The sequence below is a fragment of the Talpa occidentalis genome, unplaced genomic scaffold, assembly GCF_014898055.3.
Source record: "Talpa occidentalis isolate TD23 unplaced genomic scaffold, MPIMG_talOcc4v2.1 talOcc4.16, whole genome shotgun sequence".
NCBI classification, from domain to species: domain Eukaryota; kingdom Metazoa; phylum Chordata; class Mammalia; order Eulipotyphla; family Talpidae; genus Talpa; species Talpa occidentalis.
Window position 1 is genome coordinate 81,229,357 of NW_023601653.1, and position 18,159 is coordinate 81,247,515.

At 38.7% G+C, this 18,159-nt stretch overlaps 1 protein-coding gene across 1 annotated transcript in view; it reads right to left on the reverse strand.

The window, feature by feature from the left end:
* Positions 1-1,077, reverse strand: part of CD63 (CD63 molecule) — a 3,304-nt gene extending 2,227 nt beyond the window's left edge. The window contains exon 1 of the mRNA XM_037513316.2: positions 1,066-1,077. Coding sequence (XP_037369213.1) covers positions 1,066-1,077 — 12 coding nt within the window. The remainder of the gene's footprint in view (positions 1-1,065) is intronic.
* Between the last annotated feature and the right edge of the window lie 17,082 nt (positions 1,078-18,159).

The window sequence follows — 18,159 nt, forward strand, 5'->3', positions numbered from 1 at the left end:
CACAGTCTAGATACGAATGAGGGAAAAAGAGAGGTTTCAACGGAAACCTTAATTCCTTCCACCCTAAATTGGCCGTACTCATTGTACCTACTTCAGAAGGTCATTACAAAGGACAAGTATGTTAACATTAATATGTTATTACAAAGGATAAATAAGGTAACAAAGTTCTTCCAACAGATTCTCACACTGATAAACACTTCATGTTTGTGAAGTAGACAGGGAGGTAACTAAGAAGAGCTAAGAAGCTAAGAAGTCCATGGGAACTGAGTAAGGGTTTTTGCTTTTTATCCAAGTTCTTTCTGGTATACACAATGTCAAAAAAGTGGTGGTGGTCAACAAACCAAACACTGCAGATGCGTTAAATAAGGAAATGGGGCCTCCCTGGTGGCGCAAAGGGTTAAGCACCACACTATGAAGCTGTCCGCAGCCTCTGCAGCATAAGTTCCATCTCGGCAGGGAGCAACAAAATGGTACAGCAGACCTCTCCCGACTCGCCCGCTGCTCCCCTCAGCAGTGTATTTCATCAGTCTGCCTGTTCTGCTCCCCGCTCTGTCTCTGGTGAGTCCTCTCAGCTCCACGCCTCTGGCCTATACCCCAGCTCTTGTATGCATAAATAAATAAATCCTAAAAAAAAAAAAAAAAAAAAAAAAACAAGAAAATGCCCAAGATGCATCCATTGCATTTAGTCATAAAGAGGTAGCTGCTAAGCTTGGCTCTGGCAGTTTCAGAAAAACAGAGAATTTAACAAACTTAAGAGGATGAAAGATAATAAACAGTTCAAGTAATTTTTTTTCTTTTAGTTTCAGTAATTCTTCAAAATTTTTGTTTCTCAAGAGGGAGGAACGAAATGGGATGACCACAGGAGAAAGAAGCTGAAAAACAAGTATTTTGAAAAAGTTGAAGATTTAAGGGAGAGAAAAGACCTTACTCCCAGCCAGCGCCACGGTTCTGTCAGCCCAATAAAGGGATGAGAAGGTCCTCCTTGGATGTAAACAATGAACAGCTTTTTCATTTTACGTAAAGTGTGAATAAAAATATCTTCAGAAAAATTCCTAATTTGATTACCTTTTTACACATAACGAAGTGAAAACAAAGGCCTGGTCTAGGCGTCGCCTCGGGCTGAGCTGAGCGGGGCTCGTGGAGGCGGGAAAGTTCCAGAGAGAAGGCAGCTCCGCCCCAGCAAGAGGAACGCAGGACCAGGTGGGCCCAGAACCTTCTTCACCAAGTGATGCGCAAACGTTGGCATCTTTGGGAAATGTCCCTCTTGGCAGATCCAGGAAAAGACAAGAACTGTGAGTGGGCTTAGTTTACTTTGTCCATTTTATTGTATTTTTTAAAGATTTATTTATTTATGCACACAAGATCTGGGGTGCAGGCCAGAGGTATGGGGGTGAGAGGATTCACCAGGGACAGAGTGGGGAACAGAACAGGCAAATGGACTGAAATACAATGCTGAGGGGAGCAGCAGGGGAGACAGGAGAGGTCTGCTGTGCCATGTGGGTAGCTCCCTGGCCAGGGATGGAACTCGTGCTGCAGAGGCTGCGGACAGCTTCATAGTGCTTAGTCTTAACCCCTTGCACCAGCAGGGAGGCCCCTTTCTGTGCATTTTAAAGCTAGTGGTAGTTTTCCGTGTGTGGGGGTGGTTGGGGGATCATCTTATATGTTAATTGACCCAGTACTTCAGCACAATGTTAACTGTGGAGAACAGATACTGGCCCAGGAACTATTCAACACCAGTCTCCGATAGTAGTTAAAGGAAAGCATTTTTTAAAAACCTGACAGAGCCGCTCTCCTGCCTGCGTGTCTCTGCAGGTGTTCCTTCTCACAAGCCTTCTCCCTTTGCACAGCCCCGGTGCTCTCCTGCCCACCTGTAACTACCAGGTGCCTTATCATTTCCTTTCTCCTTTTTCTAATAAACCTGTCCTTTTAAAATGTAAAAAAAAAAAAAAAGAAAGAAAGAAAGAAAGAAAGGAAAAGAAATTTGACAGAGTAAGTATATTTTTGCAACTGTCAAAAAGCAGAAAAAACAGGCCCAAGATGGAGTCCATACTCAGGGCCTACTGCAGTTCAAGCCTCTCCCAAAAGTGTCATCCTCAGCCAGTCAGCAAAAGTGAGGAAATTTGATGATAAAACACCCTCCCCTCCCCTGAAGGAAGGTGACTTTACCTGAAGTAATGTTTTCCTTTATTAATAACCTTGTCCCACCCTCCGTCTATAAATGCCCTCCATTTTGTATCACCCCCCGAGTATCTAGATGGGAGGCTGCCCAATTCATGAATCATTTAATAAAGCCAATTAAATCTTTGAATTTGTGAATTGTGTCTAATAAGCCTCATCCTAAAATATTCGAGTTGGCATTACGTCATGTTTCTTTTTAAAATTTTTCATTTGTCTATAATTTTTTTCAACAATGTCTCCTCATATAAGTGACCAATGGAAACTTAAAAGACTGATTCGTCATGAGAAGCACCTCGCTAGAGCAGCTTGTGCTAGAGGCCTGGCCTGCACTTGGATTCTGGTTCCCCACCTGCCGGCCGGGGGAACTGGGTAAACCATTTCACTTCTCTAAGACGTCACGTCCCGGTCTTTTCCAGAAGGTAGTGATTCATACTTCAGCGTTGATGGAGGGAGAGGTGACAGGAAATAAAAGATAGGAAATAAAGGATAAGAAATAACTCCCCAAGGAATTATTCCAGAGAAACTGGCCTACCATGGCTGTTCCATGCGTGATTAAAACAGGAATTTCTGCTGTTTCCCTGGGAAATAATACAGCATCTAGATGCCCTGTGTCTGAGCTCATTTTAAGGCTCTTTTGCAAAGAATCACACTCCGATGTTGTTTGTATGGTGCTGAGCAGTGACAGGTTTTCTTTTTCGAGTGATTAGTGAGCAAGTGACATGGCCCAGACTTTTATCTGCCTTTGCATTGTCTTGCTGCTCGTTGGCAGTGGCTTGGATCGCTAATTTAGTGGATAATGAATGAAATATGGTTGGCAAACCCTGTAATGTTGAATTATAATGTCATTAATCTTTCACATCCCTGCCCTAAATTCCGCTGATCTTATGCAAAGCTTACCTTCAGAGGCTCATCACGCTACCTGAGGGAATGCAATTCCTTTAAGATCTTTTTTCTCTTTTATTTTCTATAATCATGCATTTTAGTAGCTGAGATGGGATCCACACAAGGGAGGTTTACAGAATTTGTATCCAATTAGCCAGGCCACTATTTACTCTGTGGTTGTAGAAGCGTTTTTTTCCCAACTGTCAACTCTAACTTTTTATAAATTCATTATTTCTTAACTTTTTTTAGACTTTGTATTAGGGTGGAAATTACCCTCTCCAAGAAGTTTTACCTAGCTGGGTATAAATCTATAATATCTTGGCAGTAAAAGAACCCTGGAGGGATAATTTTGTGCAAGCATTTCAATCTTTATACCAATTAAATCGGTATGATGTATCTCTCGATCGTCACACAAAACAGGTTTCTAGCCCAGCTCCTCACCTCTTGCTTAGAGAAAGTCATCAGGTTTATTTGGTTCTACTCAGATTTAAGGTCATATATCATTTTTCCAGAGCTTTCTGGCTTCTAATAACAACAAAAAGCACTGGACTAAGCCGATTTTCATGGCTGCCTTTTGATCTGTAGGTAACACCCTTTCTGTTTTCTCTTCACCAGAAATAAATTGTCATTGACGTCCCTGCTCTCCTTAAATATGTCACATACACGGGATATGATATCCTCTCTAGAGAAAAAAACGTCCTGAGATGTTAAGAAGTCTTAGAAAAAGTGTTTTGCAAGCCCATAACATCATTCCAAAACAGGTTTTATTGCTTAGACGATACCAGCATCCTCCTGAGATTAAGAAATTGCAATAATTGCTGTGTGAAAGAACAGGCGGAGAGATAGTTTTTGCTGATAAACTTTAGGGTGCTTTAGAAAAGAAAGAGCAGATTTAAACATACAACCTCCTTTCTTCATTCCTAATTGCTCAAACCCTATTCCTCCACACCTTTGCACCTCATTCCTCCTACTTAGGCTTCATTGTGCCTCAGCACTTTGTAATATAACTCGAATAATATCCACACAGTTGAGTCATTTGGAGAGACATCTGCTACGTTCACAAGGAAACAGGCATCATTAACGGCTGAAGTTTTCGTTTTAGAAGACCATGGGGTTTTGCATGTTAACTTCTAGAAATAAAAGAACCATGAATTGTGGCTATCACTTACGCCATGCCACACACTCCCTCTTCTTCCTAATGCTTAATTAATTGCTTTCATCAGTTAGAAGCACTGGCAGCCTTTTACCTTTTTTAATAGCTGCTCATTTTCCCAACACTTCCTCTCGTTTTCTTTAGCTGTCTCTAAAGGTTCCTGTTCTTCTTATGCGACAGATGGACACAACTCTGCAGGAAAGTGACTTAATCGGTACGTGGACGATTCTTGTTAAGAAAACACCTTCAGTAAGGACACAAAGCAGTCTGGCTTTTGACAGGAGCCATATCACATAAATTGAAATGGAAAGATACTTTCAAAAGATTGTTTTTATTAGAATTATTTGTAAGGAGCAAGGATGTAGAAACAGACCTAGAATGAGATTTTCCATTATGACCTTTCAGGTTCTGGAGGTGGTGGCTGGAATAGCAGAGCAGCCAGGGGCATGCTGGAGAGGAGAGCAGTGGTGATGACTCCTGGAGATAGTGAATCTCCACAGAGGAGCCCTCATTTCCCAGCTGGACAAGGCTGCTTTGCTGGAGAACTGATCAAAGTGGACGGTCCACGGTGCTGAGGCCTGCCCTGTGCTCATTAGCTTCTCCTGTTCTGGTCAAATTTGTCCCTCTTTCACTGAAAGGACACAGAGGCACATCCGCAGAGCTGCAAGGACAGCATTAAATTTATTCACACCAACAAAAATACCTTCCTTTGAATAGACCCATTTCTGTATTCCTATCAACCCATTCTGAGTTGCTAGTTGTGGATTCATTTCTTAATTATAGAAATATTCATTGAGTGGTTACTATGTGGTGTTGACTGAATCAGTGCTAGGGAAAGCTCCATGCTTGATCTCAAAAATTTATGGTCTATTGTGAGAAAATTAGATGTGAAATGAGGTAATTATGCCTTAGACTGTCATAAACAGTTTATCACAGCAATAAACTGATGCACCTTATAGTATATCTCTTGTGTTTGGAAGAATGTTTTCGTTTGAAACATTTCTCTTTCCTAATATTTTTTTCCTGTACAACACAGAGATTGAAATTTTCTTTTTTGCAGGTAATGGAGCTAAAGACAAAAGATTACTTGATTTCTCAAAGTCTCACATGTATATATGCTTGTTTGTTCTCTGTCCTTAAAGCGTATGTGTGTGTGTGTGTGTATATATATATATATATATGTATTATTAATTCACATAGTAATTTGTTGATGTTAATTAAAATAATCACTACTATCTACTTTATAATATAGTGGAATTCCTTTTTCATAATTCAAATTTACCACAATATGGATATGATTTTTAAAATTTTTAATGTAAGTTTTTGACAGACTGTCAACAATACAGAATTGTAGTTAACGCTAAGGAGCACACCATGAAGAATATAGAAAACTAGAAAGACAAATTTAGGTGACCAGGGATTAAGCAATTGGACAAATTGCTTAATCAAAAAAATTGATTAAAGTGATTGGACAAAGGAAGTAAGATTTTCTGACTGGAGCATGTAGGACTGGGAAAACAGATAATTAAGAGATAAATTAGTTTAAAATCACATAAGGAATACTTTTAATACCTCCTAATGAGACCTCTTTGGTTTAGTACTTAGGATGTTTCTCATTCTTTTTTTTTTTTTTTCTCATTCTTTAACTTACTTGTCCTCAGGGGCCCTGCCTGGACAGTCCGGGCAAGATGCACCCCCCGGCTTTATTTGAGGAGCTTATGTTTTGCCAAAAGTCACCCAACTTGATAAGGAACAACTTGAGACTCAAGACTCAGGTCTTCTGGCTTCAAATACACCGGGGGTCTATTACCTGGCAATGCCCACTCACTGCCATCTCTGAAAGTGCTGGAAGGCACCAATGTATCTCCAAGATCAGAGATCACGTAGCGTGTTGTAACCAATGTTACCTGCATAAAAACAAAAACAAAAACTGGATGGAGACAGCATTGAGATGATATATATAAGTGTGTGTGTATGGTTGTGCATGTGTGCACTAGTGTATATGTGTGAGTAAACGAATGAGGTCATGTGCGTGAAACATTGGCAGGGCGCCTGCCCACAGCTGCCTCTCCTTCCTCCTACGCATCTCACGGAGGCCTCTCAGGAGCCAGGAAAATGAACATTATCTGCAGAACCATCACAGAGCTCTTTTGAGCCCTTGCGTTATTTCATCTGTGTATTGAACGTTGGAATAACAGTGGTTTTCTAAAATCCTTCGAAAGCTATCGACAGACTCCCCTGAATTGCGTCGGACTTATACTCAGGAAGCTGTGCTGAATTTTGTTCCTTTTTAACCTGTGCTTTATGGAGGCATTTAATGTGTTACTAGACAGGTCACACTGCCCTCTGCTTCCATTTTCTTTTATTTTTTTTTATAAAACCAGATGAAGAATCACTGGCTTCCTTTTAATTAGTTTGAACCCATAAACTTTTACAAGTGGATCAACCAGAGGCAAGTAGGGAAATAATTTCCCAACACTCCTTGTAAACTCAAATATTAGATTCATCTTTGGATCAAAACAGGTTCTGAACTGTTATTCTGAGTCGCAAAAATTCTCTTCATGTTTTTTTCCTGTTTGCTCCTCCTTGCCCCCATTCAATCTTGGCTGCCACATTCAAGCAGAAAGTGCAAGGACATTTTCTCTCCATCTGTAGTTCATAGTATGTTCTACTGTAGCAGCTTGTTCAAAAGAGATCACAGACCTTCAAAGTACATTAGTTATTGCAAGGCATTGAAGCTGAAGTTTCTTGCATTGGCATGGCTGAAATTATCGGCCAAAAAATGTAGGTCAGTAACGAAGCCCTCCTTGTCATGTGCAGAACTTTCTTTAACACTCAATGAAAGTAAAACTTCTTCAGGTCCAATCAAGACCTTTAAGACTTGTCCTTGAAAAAGCAAAGATTTTTGCACATCCTGAAAAAAAAAATGTATGTTTTGTTTCCTTTTCTTACAAATTTTCTGAAGAAATTTTACTTTGAACGGCAACATTCTACCAACAGGCAGGCTGATTTCAAGAGAATTTATGAAATCTTTGCTGTCAATACATTTTGATGTCGTTGTAAAGATTTATTTAGTACATACTTATTAAGAACCCACTATGCCTCATGACTCCGCTGTGCTTGCGGGGTGTGTCAATAGCAGGGAATAGGAAAGGTAATTACAGCAACAAACCATGATGATATACAGAGCTTTTGTCTACAACCAACAAAAAAACCCAGAGGCCGCCAAGTATTTCAAATGCTCTACCTAGCCATAATGTTCTTACATTTTTTTTCTAATCAAAGATACTGTATTTTTCTTCCTCGTGATCCAAAGACATCAATTTCCTCGAAGTTTCCAGAACAGACATAAAATGGGGATATATTTTGGATGGCATCATAATTTACATATTTAACAAATAAATTGAGTATACTGTGTCACCATCACGGTGACTGCAACAGTAAACAATCTAGAGCTGATCCGGTGCCCTCTAATAAGTTGCAAAGAAAGCTAAGAACTCTCTGCATTTGGAGACACCAGGAATTCCATCCAGTTTAGGCAGAAGGAAAATGATGCATCTGCCAATTCCACTAAGACCACCTTCAAAATTTTAAGTGAGTGGTGCATATGTCTGGAGTGGATGATGTAGACAGAGGCAGAAACCACAAACCAAGGACAGACCGCTCTTCCAATTTCCATAGCATGAATTCCTTGAAGCTTCTCCAATTTATGCCATATCGCTGCTTGGCCGTATAATAAAAAAACTCACAGAGAACTTCAGTTTTTGCATTAGGACTTAGAGTGAGCAATAAGACTGTCTATCACAGTATTTCTAAAAATTCTTCTTTCTCTAAACACACAGTCACACAGGAGCAACCATTCGTATTGAAAGGTCAAAGCTATTGAGGCATGCGCACCTGCTCCAGATTGGACAAATCAGTCTTTTCTCTGTGGGATTTAGATCCCAAATTGGCAACTTAAGAAAAGCATATGTTTAAGAAAGGAAAATCATAACTACCTAATGACAGTCTGCTTGCTTAAGCTTAAAAATATACATCAGATCCAGTATCTCCCCTGAGTAAGAACAGACAATGATTTGACATTGCTCCAAAATAAAAGCCAACTCGTGACCTATGTTTGTACGGTTCTCAGACAGCTTCTGCCCGCCTTCTAGATGTTGCTCTACCCCTTATTCAGCCTCCCTAATCCTCCCCCCTCTGAAATATGGCATGCTCAGCCCAGACTTAGACACTTTACATTTCATCTCCTTCTGAAAACTGAAGTAGGTTTCCCTCAACTGTCCCACAAGACTCATCTTTCAAGTTTCAGTCTTTGTGTCTTGATCCAAAGCAGCCACTTCCCCAAGTCATAACTTGCATCAACCTTTTCCTTTTCTTCAACATCCCATCACTTGGAGTTATGCTATCTTGGAGTATTAGCTTCTTACCTTATCGGCCCCCAATTAGAATGTGATCTTCCAATTGATTTGTTGACCTGTTCAATGCTATAGTGCAAGGCCTAAGAGAGGCAGCTCACTCACTGTGGGGATCAGTAATAAATATCAATAAATATTTGATGAGTGAATGAAGGATTGAATGATTCTCTAACATGTGACAGTTAGAAGTTGCTACTAGCTTTGTTTCTACCAGTTGGGCCTGAGAAGGAGCAGAAGGTACAGAGAGGAAAAGAAAATGAAACAGATGTGCCAAGACGAGCTGTAGTGGAGCCTGGGAGTTCAGAGAACACTCAAATCTCTGGTTCCAGTTCATTCCTTGGGCTCACACGCATTCCGTGTGTCTTCCCGAAATGCTCTCAAAATCCCTCATAATGAATCCCCCTCTTGGCTGGAGCTAGAGTAAGATTTCTATTATCATTTTATGAAAAAACAGTCAAGGGGAAAGATTTCCAAGTTTTCTCTTTTTTATTTTTTAAATACTTTTTTTTTTACATTGTTGTTAGTTTTTGACAGTGTTTGATTTCTCCCCTCAGGTGCAGTCACCATAGTTCTCCCAGCTCCGTAGAACCTGTGATCCAGCCACCTAGTCCTTCTGCTTTTCTCTCTCTGTTTTGACCCCTCCACTGCTCTACGCCTCAGGTCTCTGGTCACCAGCAAGTTTTTTCTTTTTCTTGACCTTTTGTTTGGTTTCTTCATATTCTGCACGTAAGTGAAGCCATACATTATTTGTCCTTTTGCTTCTGATTTATTTTGTTTAGCATAATCCCCTTCCAGCTCCAACCATGTTGCTGCAAATAGCATGAGTTTATCCTTTTTGATCGCTGAGTAGTATTCCATTGTGTGTATAGACCACATCTTCTTGATCCATTTGTCTGTTTGGGAGGCATTTATGTTGTTTCCATATCTTGGTTATTGTAAGTAAACATAGGAGTGCAGGTTTCCTTTCAAATTAGTGTTTTTGTGTCCTTTGAGTAGATTCCTGGGAATGAAATTGCTGGGTCATATAGACCCAATTTCAGTGTATTGAGGAAGCTCTATATGGCTTTCCATAGTGGCCAGAACAGTTTGCACTCCCACCAGCAGTGTAAGACTGTTGCTTTTTCACCACATCCTCGACAGCAAGTCGTTTCTGTTTTTTTGTTGTTTCTTTTTTTTTTCCTGTGGGCCATTCTTTCCAGTGTGAGGTGGTATCTCATTGTGGTTTTGATTTGCATTTCCTGATAACAAGTGATGCTGAAAATGTTTTCATGCGCCTGTTGGCCATTTTGCAATTTTCCTTTGGTTAAGTGTCTGTTAAGCTCTTCTGCCCATGTTTTTGACTGGGTTGTTTGCTTTGTCTTTGTTGAGTTGTAGATCTTCAATATCCCTTAGTAGACATATAGTGTGCAAATATTTTCTCCCATTCAGGAGATTGTCTCTTTTAATCTCAGAAATCAGCCACATAATATTTTTCTACATGACAAGCTCTTACCCAATGATATTTTTCTTAAAATTTTAGACTAATGCTCATAAATTGTACATGGAATTATACAACTCCAAATACGTGGAAATCAGCCATCAGGGGAGGAAAGCAGGAATAATGGGAAACAAAGCGATAAGTAGATGCCTCTCTTTTATATGGGAAATATATAATTTCCACTAGTCTGCAAGAAGACACCCAAATGTCTTGGAACTAATTATTATCCAATATGAAATCTTCCCTGCTGCTTCTGCTAGTCAATACTTCATTTCTTCTCATAACCACCTGTGCATTTTTTTTAATCTATCCTTGTCCTGATGCTCAATTCTTGGTATTGCCACACTGAGCATAAATATGTATTCTGTCTCTGGAACATTATTTTCTTGCTTGTACTCTTTTTCTTTGTCCTAGTTGAAGTATCAGGACTTTCAATCACCATAAATAGGAGGGAAATGCTGTTTTCATGTTTAAATAGGTGGGAACACAAAGCAACTCCCTTAAGGTGCCTTAGAATATCCCCAAATGAGCAGAACATTCTACAGTCATCAGTTGTCTTCAGAACTACACCATGTCTCCATCTTCCGATAATGATTGGAATACTTCCATTTTGCTCCAAAGGACTCATATTAATAAGCAGCACTGTCCCAATAAATCCCTGCTACTAATCTGCTACATATGTCAATGCTATCAGAAGACAAAATGATATGTGAAATTAAATAATTGCAGAAATAAAGGAGTTTATCAAGTGTGATTGGCTTTATCTATGAGCCCTGAGATTTGGAGTCAGGGTAATCCAGTACCTCCCAATAAATACCCATTCAGGCATCATCGGATGGTGAGGACTAGGCAGAAGGAATCAGGACTCTCAACATGCCATTGTCAAGTATGTAATGTCATTTTCTTTCCTAATAAAGTATTGCTATTTCATAGTGGAATGATAGGTTATTGCAGTGCTTTCTCATAGGAACTGATGGTGTTGCCAAATTATTTTTGCACTTGCAAGATCTCAGCCCACCTAAAAAAAAACCTGAAGGAATACAAGCTTTCTGTTGCTGATCAATCTTTACTTCAACCCCTGAAGAGTTCATCGGAAGAAGCAATCCACGATGATACAGGAATGGGGCAGATAAAAAGATGTAACTAAGGCAGCAGTAGCAGTCTCAAAAATAGACTTATTTCTCACTAAATGTTGCAAGAGAAGCAGATTCCTAGATGCATCTTGGGACCTGCAGCTGCCAGGAATGTTTTCTGGGTGGTCACAGAGCTCATTAATCACTCCTCTGTGTTTGCTGGCCTGGTGGCGGTTGATATTCAGAAGCCTGGAGGAGTGGGTAAAACTGGCAAATCTCGTCATGTTTGTGGTTTGCCTAAATCTCTTCAAAACCCAAACGTCTGCAAGGCAGATGAGGAATTTCCTGAAGCAGCCCTCTTCCATATCATCTCAACTCTTCCCACTTTCTATCCTAAGCTTTCAGTTATATTTCCTTTCCTTTATAAATTCTGCTCTCTTGGTTATAATACCCTCTGCCCCTCGTCAACCTGGTGAACCATATACATAGCTTTCAAGACTCAGCACAAGCTCCTCTTACCATGGAGAGCTCATTACCTCCTTGTTCTATTTCCTCAGAGTTTTATAACTTTTCTTTACCACGTAACCATTGTTTACAATTGTAACTACCATCCGCTGTTCTGGCTCCTGTCACTAACGGCAATGATTGCTTTGCTATTGCAATTTTTCTGCAAGGGCAGGAATCAACTCATTCAAGGTCTTGTCTCAGGACATAGCTCAATGCCTGGCACATACCTAGTGCTTAATACATGTTTCATGAATGGATACGGTCAATGGGTGTTTAGATTGTGACCAACAATGCCGAAGTTAATCATACATTCATCGTAGACTCAAACTATCCTAAGTGTCTGAAAATTGGGTTTGGAAATAAGGTTAAAAGGCGATGAAAATCTAGAGATAGACAAAAAATAGACTTAGTGTGAAACAAGAACAAAGTTTCCAAGCCAGAGATTTGTTTTTCCAGAGGGAGAGAAAAAAAGCAAAGCAAGCATGTAAAGTCAGTACTGAAAATGATACAATAGCCCAAGGAGAATGAAAGAAGACAATTATGGACAGGCCCTGGGTATCTGCCTATGCAGAGCCGGTTTATAGGAAGCTAATGCTGGGTTCAGGAGCTAAAGATTTGGTCACCAAGCAAAATAGGAATCCAGTCTGTAAATTTCTCAGGTACAAGGGAGAAAATCTAAAAAGAACTAAGTTTCTAAATCTAAAAAGAACTGAGATCAGCAAGAACATGTCATGCAAAGTCATCCACTTGTCTGTTTCTATTTATATTTTTCTGCCAACGATAAGTCTCTTGTATACTTGTGGTGGGAGTATAGTCCAGCTTTTTTGAAAAGCTGTATGGAGTATTCTCAAAACACTAAAAATAGATCTACCCTATGGCCCAGCATCCCTCTCCTGACTGTCTATCTAGAGAATACAAAACCATCCATTTGAATGGATCCGTGCACCCCTGTGTTTATTGCAGCACTGTTAAAGGGCCAGGAAAAAGACTAAACTTGCAAGCCGACCATAGATCTGCTGCACACAGCAGGGAAGGGGAAGGGAGAGGGTCGACAAGAGGGTAAATCCTGTCCAAATATGAACAATGATGTAAGAAAATAAATTAATTTAATTTAAAAAAGTAACCAAGGTATGGAAACAACATAAGTGTCCAAAGACAATGGTGAGCTAAAGAAGACAGAATGGAATATTACTTAGCCATGAAAAGGAGTGAAGATGACCCCATCTGGACATCCTGTTAGTCGTCCTCTCCTGAGAGGCACTGCCACTCCAGTCCCTGGCACATAGGTGGAGTTTCTTTATCACCTCTCCTCTGATATGATCAACGTTGCTGGAGGTGCATAAAAGCATGGAAGGAGGAGACACTTTAGAAATGAGGAGAGTAGTTGATGGCCCAGACTTAGTTTCACCTGGGGTTGGCTTTCTCCAAAGGATTAGGCTTTACCAGTGAAAATTCTAATTTATTTCCTCCTGTCTTGTCTTGAAAACTCACAACAGTTGCATTATTTGTGTATTCTCTTCAGTGTCATCCCATGTACACACTCACATGCAAGCACATACATACATGGCGTGTACTTCACACAGAAAATGAACCCGGCAGACTGAAAAAGACTTTACTTCTCTGCAATCAAATATAGAAACTTTCCTTATCCTTTTCTCTAATTGTTTCTGCTTTTCTTCACTCTTATTACAAGAAATTCTCCATTTGTGTCAGAGCTCCTCCATCCCCTACACTTTCCTCCCAACCTCATACCATTCATTTATTTTCCTTTTTGTTTCCTTTTATTATACCCTTCCCATCATCATTTAAACAGTTGCTATTCATTCACTTTCCCCTTAAAAAGAAGCCACCACTTTTGATTCTACTTCTCTTTCAATTGTTGCTATATGTTTACATTCCTCACAAGCCTTTGAGGAAGTTGCTTATCTGCCACTAATTGCTCAGCTCTCTCCAATCTGTGGTCTTCTCCCCGACCCTTCATCCACGTGGCTTCTTGCAGTCACCACCAGTGAGTTCTCTGCCAACAAAGGCAGTCATTTTTTTCTGTCTTCCTGGGAATTGATCACTTCCTGTTATTTTGTTATAGGGCAGCCCCGATATTGAACAGGTTCCTGGCTGTGGGTCCTCACCCACGCGCTTATAAGGGACTTACTAATACTCCACTGCAGGCACACACAAAAGGTTAATAAAAGGTTCATTTATAAGGGGAAAGGAAATAAGGAAAATGTACAACTCAGGGAGAAAATAGGGAAATAAAGTCTTTAATGCGTCCTACCCAATCTGCCGACCTGGAAACCCAAAGTCACTCCCAGAGCTGGCCAGACGCTGCGAGCTGGCGGAGAGTCAAAATGGGGAACCCCCCCAAAGCCCACGGGTCTGGCTTTATACCAACCTGGCTGCTGAACCCCACCCTCAGGTCCCAGCCACCTTCCCTTGGGTGGTGATGGGATGTGGAGTTCCCAGTGTCTTTGGCTTTGGCCTGGGGTGGGGGTGGAGTCCACAAAGCCTGTATGGAATTAGCTTTAGCACATCCTTTTCCCCCTAACAATTCCCCCCTTTCACTTGATATTTAAGATTGTCGACTAACATTTTTTTTTGAAGGACTCTATCACTAAACTCTCCTAGTTTCCTTTTACCTCTGGAACAAATTCCTCTCAAAGTGCTTTGTTGTCCTTTACCTGCCTTTTAATCTTGAGGTATCAAAGCTTTGAACTTGGTCCCTGCCTTTTCTTACTTTATATTCTTTCCATGATTTATTCCATGTCCATATCATTAATTACCTTCAATATTATGAATATTTTCAAGTACATCTATCCATACCAGAATTTCCCTTTGAATTCCAGAAGCATCTAACAAATTGCCTAATTGATATCCCCAATTGAAAGTCTCATATTAACCACAGGCTTAACCAGCTTAACCATACCCATAACTGAGCCAATCAGTTTCCTGCCTCCCATCACTGCTTAGTAGTTGGCATTACTATCTATCCAGCTACTGGGAGTAGAAACTAAACAGCATTTTCTTTAAAGGAAAGAGCACAGTTCTGTGTGTGCTGGTTTTCTATCAACCTAAGATGATGTTGGCATGTTGTGGTAGACAACGACTAATAGGACTAGCAAAGATTCTGCCCCCAATAGTCACCTTTCTATAAATATCCTTCCTTTGCTTGTGGGTTGAGCTTAATGAATCATCACTCTCTCTCAAAGTAGCTGCTGTATCCATCATGAGATCACTCAGGTAACCCTACAGAGAGGTTCAGCGATTCACACATCAGGTATGAATGTTTCAGTAGCACATAGCATTTGAGAAATGAAAACGATTTCATCATTTCTTTATTTTGTATTTCCTAGATGACATAGAGTGCGGAGTGTCTTTTTCTGTGCTTGTCTGCCATCTGTGTATTTGGTGAGGTGTCTTTAAGGTCTTTGGTCATTTTTTAATTGGGTTTCTTCATTTTCTTATTGTCGTGTTTTAAGAGCTCTTTTTCTGTCTTGGATAACAGTCCTTTATCAGATGTGTTGTGCAAATATTTTCTCCCAGTTTCTGGCTTATGTTTTCATTTCCTTGACAGACCTTTCCTAGAGCCACTGTCCTTTTGCAGATGATGCTGTAACATATGATGAGGCTGGACATATATTCTTCTGTTCTCATTAAGCCTTGAAATGACTGCAGCCCTCACTGATACCTGGATGCAGCCATATGAGAGACTCAGAACCAGCTAAGCTGCTTGTTGTTCTAACAGGTTCATTTTGGGGCATTGTGTAATCTAGCAAAATATAACTAATGTGTATTTGAAGAAGAACATGCTCTTAAAAATTTAGAGAAACCAGATAACTTCCTATCTAACTCTATCATTTTATAGAGATCACAAGCACTTATATAGAATACTGCATAGATATTTTCCCAATTATAGGAAAATTTATGTTTTACTCTAAGAATAACATAGTAAAACGCTGGTTTTAGTGTGAAATGTATGTCTTTTAAAGACTTAATATTTTCAAATGGTTTTTGATTCACAGTGAAATTGAGAGGAAGGCAGAGAGATTCCCCATATACCCTGCCCCTCAGTGGGCCTTGTCTCCCCAGTCACCAGTGTCAACCCCCAAGTGGTATGTTTGTGTAACTGATGAGTGTACAGTGACACATCACAACCACCCAAAGTCATTCTTGGTGTTGTATGGTCTATGAATTTGGACAATTGTATAATGACATGTATCCATCATGACATCATTACAAAAATCAAATAGAGTATTTTACATCCCTAAAAATCCCTTGTGCTCTGCTTACTCATCCCTCCCAACTCACTTCCTAAATTGAATTTACTTCTTAAAAACTTTTCCTGTTATGAAAATATTCTTTAAAAGATGAAATTAAATATCCATGATTCGTGACCTCTGGGCATTGATCGAATAATCTGATGAAGCTTATGAAACTCCTTATTGTGAATCTTCACATATTCTGGGGAAATATTAGGCCACAAAGTTTCTATTTGCTTTTCAAAGACTTGTGGGACCTCCCTATAAGTTTAGCATATATTAATATATCCTATTTACTGATTATGGCTTTTTATTTTTAATTCAAAACTAAGATTAGCTTTAATCTCCTTTAAATGAGTGGAAACAAATCCTAGTTTGTCTCATTATTTCTCTATACTTAATTTGCTTTTTATTTGCTGTTTCATTTTTCCCACAAAGAGAATGGTCATTCATTTCTTATTAATTGTATACCTTATCATGAAGAATACATGAACCAAAGTAAGTACAATTAATAAAATATAGTGACATAGGCAATGACTAAAGTCAAGTCTTTTAGCTTAGATTAAAATGAAGACTGGTTTAGTTCATTTCTTTTCTATGAATAATGTACTGTAATAATTTAGTCATATATAATAACCAAAAAACTGTTTAAGAAGAACAAATGCAGGCATCTCAAAGCATTGAAGTAGAAAAACATATCTTTTAAAAGGGACAAAAGCAGAAATAATCATGATTGAACTAAGTGTAAGAATAGAATAAAAAATTTCTCCTCATAGAATATTTGAAACCCAAACAATTTAATACCAGAATTTTAATATGACTAAGTATGATTAAATTAAGAGTGAAGCATGATATATAATGAAACCTAATAAGAAAAATGTTTTTAAAATATTCAGTAATAAATTGTTGAGAAATCTTTGTGACAAAAAGTGAAATTTTGCATTAACTGATAATATCTTTTTCAGAATTAAAATGACTACAAGAATGAGTCAACTTTTTATTTAAATTAGATGTTGAAAATAAAGACTTATTTAAAAAGAATCTTTTCACTCTATTCACTCAAGTGAAGTTATCTGATTTTTAAAAACGAGCAGTGTGTGGGTGGCAAAGGTATGGAAATAATTGCTATGAAGATATTAATCAAGCACTGCTGGAGAAAGTTATAATTTAGGAGAAATCATTCAAGGAAAGTGAAGTAAGACCGAAGAATTTTCCACATTGGAGCAAATCCTCCAGTTACTATATTACTAATCAAGTCTGGATTTATATATTCTTCAAATTAATGAGAAAGCCCCCCCCCCTTTTAATTCATTTCCATTTCTTGACACACTCATGCCTATACACACAGAATATTACTCAAAACATCACTAATATCTGTAGCTATCTTTACACCAATTATACAGTCCAATTTACTATCCTCGCTGCTTTGTTTTATCAATTTTGTCTTTTGAGAGAGTCTACAAAAGGTTTTCTTATAACTCTTATAGGTAGAAAACTATAAAATAATGATGACAATGATTACACATAAATATTTTCTTATGAAAATCAAAAGATCAAGCTCCCAAAACATGCCTGATATGTAAATTATATAAAATAACATATATGATTTGCATCGATCATATTATGGTTATATTATAAAGCACATTACTGGTACAAATCCCACTTGATCGTTTTGTTTAATCCTCTCCATTCATTAATGGATCAGTTTTCTAATATTTGGTTGAGAATTTTTGCATTTACATTCATAACGAATATTACTCTTATCATTTATACTTGTTGCAGTGTGTGATTTTAGAATCAATGCTGTATTGGCCTAACAGAATGACTTAAGAAGTATTTCATCCTCTTCTGGTTTTTGGAAGAGTTTGTGAAGTATTTTTTTTTAATCTACTTTTAAATATTGTAATTTACCAATGAATTCTAGAATTCCATTCCTAGAATTTTCTTTGTGGGAATCTCTTTCACTTGTAGGTCTATTTAGATTTTCTATTTCTTCTTGAGTCAGTTTCATTAGTTCATGGCCTTCTAGGAATTTGCTTAATTCATCTAGGTTATCTAATTTGATAAATACTTATCATTTTCCTTTATAATCATTTCTAATTTTGAAATGTTGGTTACAATGTCGCTTTTTTTGTTCCTGATTTGAGGAATTTGAGGACTCTTGCTTCCTTTCTTTTTTGGGTGTGTATGTGTATAAGTCTTGCTAAACATATATCCA